The sequence below is a fragment of the Sitodiplosis mosellana genome, unplaced genomic scaffold (assembly GCF_009176505.1).
Source record: "Sitodiplosis mosellana isolate CC-2019 unplaced genomic scaffold, AAFC_SMos_1.0 Smas_scaffold_1383, whole genome shotgun sequence".
NCBI classification, from domain to species: Eukaryota; Metazoa; Arthropoda; class Insecta; order Diptera; family Cecidomyiidae; genus Sitodiplosis; species Sitodiplosis mosellana.
In genome coordinates, this window is record NW_022596625.1 from 1 (window position 1) to 9,801 (window position 9,801).

At 33.3% G+C, this 9,801-nt stretch overlaps 2 protein-coding genes across 4 annotated transcripts; both read right to left on the reverse strand.

The window, feature by feature from the left end:
* Positions 1-4,326: 4,326 nt before the first annotated feature.
* On the reverse strand, positions 4,327-7,676 carry LOC129571133 (uncharacterized). 2 transcript variants are annotated; one of them, XM_055450897.1, is made up of 4 exons: positions 7,537-7,676; positions 6,139-6,418; positions 4,953-5,632; positions 4,327-4,870 (listed from the first exon to the last, which is right to left on the reverse strand). In XM_055450897.1, the coding sequence occupies exons 1-4, from the start codon at positions 7,582-7,584 to the stop codon at positions 4,742-4,744; spliced, it is 1,137 nt and encodes a 378-aa protein (XP_055306872.1). In that variant the 5' UTR covers positions 7,585-7,676; the 3' UTR covers positions 4,327-4,741. The 2 variants fall into 2 exon arrangements, with proteins under 2 accessions (XP_055306872.1, XP_055306871.1); XM_055450896.1 differs by having other exon boundaries at positions 4,332-5,632.
* A 72-nt stretch (positions 7,677-7,748) lies between these two features.
* On the reverse strand, positions 7,749-9,185 carry LOC129571134 (uncharacterized). Of its 2 annotated transcripts, none has more exons than XM_055450899.1 (3): positions 8,740-9,185; positions 8,279-8,537; positions 7,749-8,209 (listed from the first exon to the last, which is right to left on the reverse strand). In XM_055450899.1, exons 2-3 carry the CDS (start codon positions 8,501-8,503, stop codon positions 7,889-7,891), a joined length of 546 nt encoding a protein of 181 aa, XP_055306874.1. In that variant the 5' UTR covers positions 8,504-8,537; positions 8,740-9,185; the 3' UTR covers positions 7,749-7,888. The 2 variants fall into 2 exon arrangements, with proteins under 2 accessions (XP_055306874.1, XP_055306873.1); XM_055450898.1 differs by having other exon boundaries at positions 7,844-8,209; positions 8,279-8,560.
* Between the last annotated feature and the right edge of the window lie 616 nt (positions 9,186-9,801).

The window sequence follows — 9,801 nt, forward strand, 5'->3', positions numbered from 1 at the left end:
CCTGAATGGGCCCGGATGGGGTGGTCGTAGTGGACTTTTTTGTAGCCCCATCGATTATCTATCCAACCATGCATATAGTTTTGAAAGTTTGTACCACACTTTTCTAGTGTAAAAATGTCAAAAAGTGCCATTTTTCAATATTTGGGTCACCCTAATTTTTTGGCTTTGCGAGTTTTTGGCCATAAGAAGTTTATACACCAAGTTTGAGCGAAATCGGAGAGGTCACTTGCAATTTTTGTCCCACTTGGTGTGGAATGGTCGTACAAAGATATACAATGCACATTAACACAGAATCAATCGAAGCACTAATGTGAATCTCAGCTGATATCCCATCTCTTTCATTCCAAACGCAAGTACAATCGGTGATATCGCCAATATTTCACAAAAATCACAACCGTTCTTTGCTTGAAGATTCAGAAGTCGTAAACACAAAAAAGAGAATAAATAAAGCAAAGAATCATTATGAAAACTAATATAATGGTTTAATAGTTTGAATTTATGGAAAATGAACACCAAATTTGTTCAAATATGTGTGCAAAGTGGTTGAATGTGATCTCAGTGTTTCAAAGTGATTGGCATATCTAATTAAATCACAAACATTCATTCACACAACATGTTCAATATCTAACACAAAATGAACGATGTTTAAAAACAAAAATGTAACGGTATTACTACGTGTTGCTATCTCTATTATGAAATGAATTGGCATAATGACACTGCACACTGAACAGTTGCTTGTTGTATTTCATTTCCAATGCTATTGTTGTTGCTGACTCTCGTAATTTTTTTGTAAACAAATGGCATACACACTAAACCGTTAAGTTAAAACCCACACAAGATCTTGAGCTATGTTCAAAGATATGCGTTTTTTATTTCGTTGGAGTTGTAAACAATTGAATAATACGGACAATCCAAATTCCAATTTCTTACTTTATTCAACAAATTTAACTCCAAAGTTTCTCTTGGTCGAATAGATCAGAAAAAATCTCTTTATGCCAAAAAGTCATTCATTTCAACAGAAAGAAAGGTTCTTCTTTTAAATAATAAGAAAATAAATGACTAATAGAGTCAAAGAAAAGAAAAATTGCTGTGCGCTAAGATCAAAAAAATTCTATACAGAAAGATGTATTAAAAAAAAGGTCCCTAGTTGAGATTGAACTCAGGACTTTCATAGCTCGGATCCACTACTCTACGCTCAGAGCCGATTTGGGCTCTCCGTAAAAAAGTATAGTTTCTCTTGGTATGACATCAATACCTCTCTGTTTGATACACACGGTTTATGCTCTCTCTAGTGTGGTGTTTGATGAAAGTCATGACAGAAAATCATTCAAATTTAAATGAAAAATATTACAATTAATATATATTTACCCTTGTATCAAACCAGTTTTTCAGAGAGCAGTTTTTTAACTTAAAACTCATTCACAATTCGTAAAAATTTGCAATATTGCACACAGCAAAACAATAAAAACATTCGTACGCCAGCGAGTGCACTACAATGTATCAGTTTGCTCTTTGCATTTTGTCATCGAACGATGTGTACACACACAATCGCTGTCAAGTGGCCGTGTCGATCTGACACTTGTCATTGTGTGGAAGGCATTCAATTGAATCAGTTCGATCATTCACACCGGCTGCACACAGTCGTTTTTATTGCATATGTGAATTGAACGAAAGGCGCTCAAATTGTTGTCATAGACGAAAGACGCTCTATAAAATGAAAAATTCTAAACTGTTTATTCAACTTTTAAATGTGATAAATAATAAATATAATAAATTGAATATAAATATAATAAATTCAATATAATAAGTGACAAAAAACCTGGCGTCCATTAAAATTGGTCCCATGGGGTGGAATTAAAACAAAGAGGCAAGTTACATTCTTCAAAAACAAATGCAGATTTTCAAAATAAAGTTATTTATTTCAGCTGAAAACATCCAGAAGTTGGTGGATGAGTTGAATGCAGCAGTTGAACACCACAAAAGCCATCAAGGAAAAAATGACCCGTCACCAGATGTCAAAATAGACATCTTTGAGTAAACTTGGCTGATTATTGTTCTAGAACTAGTTTTCATTTTCATTTTTTTCATTATTCTTCATATCATTTAATTTTCAACCAGTTTTCACAAATATACTGATAAGAAACATGGAAGGCATTGAGAAGCCACAATTCTCTTGATATGTAAGACATGATTTCAAGTTTTGAAATAAAACTATTAAAAATGACTGGATTTCAATGATTCGTTATTTTTTCGATTGTAAAAATCGGGTCGAATTTTTTTCAAGAAAATTTCGAAATCTCTTTTTTTATAGTTTATTGAATTGAATGAGTAAATCTTTTGCTTCTGCTTCGTTCACTTAGACTGCTACGCTCACTCGCTCACTAGCACTGACAAATCAAAGATGGCCGTTCTTAAAAATATTTAAAATTTACGCACTGTATTAGTACTCACATCAGTCCAAATCTTTTTTTCACGAATATAATTAGTACGTTGTTAGAATATATTCGTACAATGTATGAATAACATTCCTAGAGAAATCAATCATACAATTTTTGAGTGTAGTAACAAGCAGTTTTGGTTTTCGGAACAAGTGGCCGAACAATCGCTGTATCTCCTGTCACAGCCAGAAAACCATCCTGAAATTTTGATGGTGGATTTGTGACAAATATTGGAATCATTTTTTGGCGTCTATTTGGCGTTGATATTTAAATGATCATATTTTCTTCCAGGTGCATTGTAGAGCAAAATGTTCAAAGAATAAAATATTCTTACTGACTTGAAGAACATTTTATTCTCAAGTTTAAATATTGTATCAGCAAAGAGGCCCTAAGCAATGGAATTTTAAAATAGAAGAAATTTCAGCTGTTCGCTTTCAAAGTGGAGTTACGAGAGTATTTTCTTAATGAACTTTTATTGAAAAATAGCGAAAATTTAATTGTGAGTGTGTTCCCGAATATTTTTGTCAAACTTGGTGAAAACCAAGTTTTTGAAATATGTTTCCTTTCGTGCACTCTGCGTCCTTATGGTTTTATGAGCTACTCCGAGCATGCGTTCTGCACCATCATTGACTACTATTATGCTTTGTTCTATCACATTTTTTATTATTCTGTACGAGGTTACATACTCCCATGTTGCTGCGTCTTGTGTGAGAAAATCAGCATTGATTTCCAAAAGTTGAAATAGGGAAGATGAACGCATTTGTATAAAGTCGTCCAAATCTAAAGTACTAAATCGAGGTGTTTCGTCTATTTCATATTTCAGTGATGATGCATCTCGATCTGCTACATTCGTTTGAATTTTATTACGCATCCTATTTTTGGTAGCAACTGATACGTTGTTTGAAAATAACGAAAGTGTTATAAGCTCTCCGCCAAGATACCACAAATGTTCACTGTAGCTAGCCATTGCAACTCGAGCGATGTCACCGTCAAATTGCTCATAAAGTTCTAGCTGTTGCATTAGCGTTAAGTCGTTAACAGGTGCATTTACAACAGATGTAGCTCGATTCCAGTATTTGACGTAGATTTGACAAACGAAGAGGCAAATTCTTTTCAGAGAATCGCATGTTTCTGGATCCAAGTCTAACTGATCTCTGAATAAGTGGCTTTTCCCACCAATATAGCCTTTGCCATCACCTTGAATAAAGCGATTAAAAATGTTCATTTAAGTTACGATGCTCATAAAAACTTAGATGCTTACCAAGTATTTAATATTTACATTGAATTTTAGTTTGTCTAGTACGCACCAAAACTACTTGAACAAGGAACCAGGGCATATTTTAAGAAATCTTTAGGAACATGATCTGTCAAATCAAGCCAAATTTACTTCGAGTCATTTTGTTTCAAGTACACTACCGTGCAAAAGTTTGGAACCACTAGGTATTTTTCATACAAATTGACCATTTTTGGTGGACTCATTAACATATTTCGGAAACACCTGCACTCTTGATATTTTGTGTATAGTTTCTACAACGTTTCAATAGTAAATCACAGAGATTTCATCAAAAAATATTCATGAATTTCAAAAATATAGCAATTTGAATTTGTACTGTGTGAAAAATGATCAAATTTGTATGAAGATTAAAACAGATCAAATTCAAATTGATATATTTTTTAAATACGTGAATATTTTTCGATGAAACCTCTGTAATTTACTATTGAAACGTTGTAGAAACTATGCACAAAATATAAAGAGTGCAGGTGTTTCCGAAATATGTTAATGAGTCCACCAAAAATGGTCAATTTGTATGAAAAATACCTAGTGGTTCTAAACTTCTGCACGGTAGTGTAGCTTCGGCGTTTTCTTAGATCTCTGACTTTCTATGTAAATACTAAGTGTTCAAGCAGATCAAGAATCTACTTTTACAAGAATCAAGAAGGCAATTTCATCTACTTGGTTTTTTGTTTGAGTAATTAACTACAATGAGACAATCACCTTGCTTTGCTGGAGGCTCCAATCACTCGGATTTTTTTGCTAGTGGTAACTCCCAGAAGTTTTAGGCAGATGTCATTTAATTCGCCATAATCATCCCTTACCACTGGATTTTTTGTATCTTCTCTGAGCTGATTAATTGCTTGGTCCCTTAAAACAGATAGTGTTGCTGAATATCCTATTTCTTCTTCATCGATAGGTTGATATCTATATTTATGTATGTTATCCCACTCATTTTTCAACTGTTCTAATCCTTCGAAATTGAAACTCGGTGTTTGCACTGTGCCTAAAAGCTCGACGCACACTTTTTTCAGCACGAGTTCCAGAATATGATGCCTACAGCACAGACGGAGGATCTCCTTCTGGATCTTTCTTTCGAATAACACACATGTTCCAGCATGATGTCCAATATTCGTATTTTCTGTATCACAAGAAAGACCTATAATGCGTGTTGATAAGCAGTATTCAATGGCAACGTTCAATAACTTATTGGCTAGTGTTTCAGCCTGTGAATTACAAACAGTGCAAATACAGACTCCATAATGGCATCGTTCGTTATATAAAACAACAGCGAGACGTTTCTGTTTTTGTAAATGGACTGCATTCAGTTGGTCACACGTTTTTGTATCAAATAAAATAACTAATTTGGAATTTCGTTCCTTCATTTGCTCTGAAATTTCTTCATAGGTGTTCTTGCGCAATTTCGTTGATTTCGAGTGAAAAGTTGAAGGTGCTATACAATAGTCATTGAGATTTTCATCAAACTGTTTGATAAATGCTTCAGAAACTTTGTGCATTTGCCTGAAACTAAGCCCAGCATCGTGCATTGCATTTATGGTTTCTGTTTTCAGTTTTTTCTTAGGCTGATAGTCTTCATCATCAGAACTTGTCGGATAATAATTGGATTCACTGTCGGATTTATATTCTTGTTCTGAGCACATTTCAGTATCGTCATCGTCATCTTCCGGTACCAATGACATCAATTCATTACTAGTACCACTACCACCATCACCAACGATCATGCCGTCATCTTCATTCAAATTTAAGTCAAAGAAAGTTAAACGCCGATCATCTCTTTGATCACTTAAAAATGCTTTTTTGATCGCATTCAATTTTGGTTCTGATTTTTGATCAATAATGTCAAACAGCCGTTTGCTTTTGTTAAGAAAATCATTTTCTTTCTTTCCCTGTGATGCAGTACCTGGGGGATTATGATCTAAGTATGATCTAAAATATATTTTACACAAATCATTATGAACAATTGCTGTTTACAAAGTGCGCCAAGTTTACATGATTAATTTCTTCTGTAAATGAAGTGGAAAATGTTCGGCATGAGGAAAACGAAAATGTCTTCAAAGAATGTTTGATTTTTAGACATATAGCTTAATATATCCTAAGTTGCAAATAGAAGGATAAAACCTCTAAAAAGAGAGAGCAATAATTGACAATTTCCATAAAAAGGTAAATATTGGTGAAAAGGTAGAATCTCAAATTTGATAAATGTTGAATAATGAATATCAATAATGTACGACTGTACGTCAACGAAACATATTATGAGAACAACCGAATTCAAAATACATTCAAATCTTGGTTTCCTCAATCTGTTGTATTCATATCAAAAGATGTCAAAATGAATCTTGTAAACTTGCCGTCATTTTATTAGAACTATATAAAATATTATGTTGGCATATTTATTTAGTTCATTACCTTTCGTTCGACTTGAAACTATTGACTTGAAAGTTGCAATGAGATTTTTGACTTTTGTACGAATACTGGTTATACTTCTTTGAGGTAAACCAGCCCGACTCCAAGTGGTTTTGATTGAGTTTACCACTCTTGTCATTTTTTCATTTGCACTTTTATGATCATCCCATTCAAAACAGAACAATTTAACTACATCCATTTCAGTGGGTAGCTGTTCCACAAAAGTCTCAATTGCATCGCCAATTAAATATTGGTAAACGGGATTCAATCTTGATCCGAGACTCTATAAAGAAGTAATAGAGGAGCAATTTTTAGCATTAGAGGAGGACTGTGTTTGAAGGTCATATATTTTGTCGCAAGCCCTATCAGAACTAAATCTCATAGTTTCGAGACGCCACCACAAATGCATTTTAACACATTTTAAGCAATCGAAACTTGTGTGAACGGTTGATTGTGTGTTAACTGTTCATTGTTCAAACAATAAGCACAGAAGTTGAATGTATAGCTGGTGGCATGTACTAGTACTTGTGTTTTTTATGAAGGATAGAAAAATCGAATTCCTCAAACAAATTCTTTGCCGTTATGTAATTGTTCAATGGCTGCTTCAATGGCTTAGTAGCTCTAATTCAATGTTAGTATCTCAATTCCAATGCATTTGCAAAAATTGAGTGTAAAATGTAATCAATGGTCCTTATTAAAATGCAATCAGATCGATATGAATCTTGATTTGATCTCGAACATAGTTTAATCTAGTTCGATCTGCGTTCAATTACAGTTTAATCTCGGATCGATTCGATCTTTGTCAAGGTTGGATTGCATTTCGCGTTCAATTGCCACTATAAAATAGCATTCGATTTGGTCGCTGATCGATTTGCATTCAAGAAAATATCACAAAATCAACTAGTTAGTGATAATTCTATCGTAATCTAGTATCCACCGGAAATGCTCTGTAGATTTGAAACTCTAAACGATTCAACTGAATATTTGCGTCAACTGAATTGAAATGATAAACTGGCCATTACCGTTTCGCTTGCCCGAATCAAATACATCACATTTACATCGAAATTGAACCTTCCTTGCACAATTCAATTTGTTATCATTAGCAAAAAATTCTAGCATCAAAAGAATTTATCTCATTGACGAACTGAATGACTGTTTTCAACGTGCAAGCGATGGTGGTTCGATAATGAAATGATTAAAAGATTTCGTTCTGAGCTATTTTCGGAAATAAGGACTGTGTGTTCAAAATTTCAATTTTTTCTTTAAAAATAAATGCTAAGGTTTTTCACTTTAAATTGCTACTGAAAAAATGTACTGATTGCTGTATATTTAAAAACAATATTGATGTATCAGTGGCTTAGTTTGGAATATCAGCCAATCGAGGTCTGGTGTGGATCTTACCGGACGTGGATCTTTCACAGATGAACTTGATGCTTCTTCTAATTCCATAACGACCAGTTCAGTTGAAATCGATGAGTAACAAAAAAAACTGAGACAATTCACGAAAAAAACTTGCACCTATGTCAAAGCCAAATTGATTGATTTAAAATAGTTCAATTTTCAATTTTTCTGTCACTTATGATGAAATTTAATAGACTTTCCCGAAATTAAGAACAACATGTCACTGAAATCTGAATTCCGTATGACCAATGCTTTTCACGATTAACAGTAATAAATAAAACACATTTTGGATTGAATTCAATGTTCAATTAAAAGTGAATTTATTTGATTGTCACTCAGCATGTTCAATTGTTCATTCATCAAACTCATCCTCGAAAACACGTTTTCCAAATTTCGATTGGGCATTTTTGAATTTTTTTTGAAGGTATTCCTCATTAGCGATCATGGTAAATGAAGAATCTGCACTTTTCAGAACCACGAAAATCAGCTTCGTTATAGATGTATATTTCTTAAAGGCTGGCTTCGGTGATACGTATTTATTCTTTGACATTCCTGTGTAGGAATGCTCTTTCAGTAGTTCTGGTGTAAAGCAATAGGATAACAAATAATCCCCAACTTTTTTGAAATCAACTTCACCTGAAGTTCCACCGATATTGGATGAAAGTGACTTGGTCTAGAAGAGAAATAACAGATACATTGCAATTGTTTTAAGAAAAAATGTTTAAAAAAATTAAAATCTTACTAGTTTCCGACGGAACTCTCTGTCACTTTTTAATTTCGCCTCAAAATCGTTCATTTCGGAAATTGTGCTGATCGGGAATATGTCATCATCATCGAAAATCGATTCGGTGGTAAGTCGCCGAGTGGGCCTCTTCATCTGCTTTGAAACACCTTCAAAAGCTTCGGTCAGCTTCTCGATTTTTTGCTGTATAAAAGCAAGTTTTTCAAGCGTCGAAGAATCGTCCATATTTACGTTTGGGTTGCAATGTGTGACACATCAACTTGACAATGACAAAACGTGAGACTATCCATTTAAAATAAGAGGTTACTACTATCAATTTGCCAAAGTCTGTTATTCTAGGACTACACTTCAGCTTTTTTATAAAAAAGACTTTCCGTTACATGTTAGTATAACTTGTAATGTTTCCGTTTGGTAAAAGCTTATTTTAATCTAATGCGTTTTTATTTGTTATTGCTACTCACCATTATGATCTATGTTTCGGTAGAAACGAATTGCGACTTTAGTCTTTCTACGATTATGATTGTACGATTATAATTTTTGATGATGATGACATATTCCCGATCAGCACAATTTCCGAAATGAACGATTTTGAGACGAAATTAAAAAGTGACAGAGAGTTCTGTCAGAAACTAACTTTAACTTTTTTTACATTTTTTTAACCAAGTCACTTTCATCTAATATCGGTGGAACTTCAGGTGAAGTTGATTTCAAAAAAGTTGGAGATTATTTGTTATCCTATTGATTTACACCAGAACTACTGAAAGAGTATTCCTACACAGGAATGTCAAAGAATGAATATGTATCACCGAAGCCAGGCTTCAAATAATTTACTTCAATTACCAAGTTGGTTTTTTAGGTTTTAAGAAGCGCCGATTCGTCTCATACTCTGCAATGATGACGAATACGAATTTTTAAACATCCACCATACCTTATATACGAAAAAACCAATGTTATAACGAGATTCCTGTTCAATAGGGTGGATCAGTTTTTATATTGAGAAATAATAGCCCTCTGTACGGCAAAATGTTGGACTTGTTGGACTGTAGGTGTTGTAGAAAAAAATCTAGTGTAAATATTTTTCTTCTGATCTGCAATATTGAATGCTTTGTTCTTCACATGCTATGTCAAACGCATATTTACGATATTTTACAAAAAACCGATTCACCCTATATCTCAATAAAATAAAAGATTTGCCACTCCAAATTGAAGGTCAAAATAACAAACACGAACATTATCTACAATTCTACATTGTCTAGACAAACAACGTTTCATGAAACAATCGGGTCAAAAGCATATTGACTTAAAGTTGTTTATTTTTATATTTAAAACCAGGGGCCTGTTGCACAGTACTGTTACAATTTTTGTAAATTGTAATTGTAATTGTAAATACAATTCGTTGTAAAATTGTATTTACAATTCTACAATAATTGTAAAATTGTATTTACAATTCTACAATAATTGTGAACTTGTATTTAAAATTGTATTTACAATTTTACAATAATTGTAAAATTGTTTTTCAATAA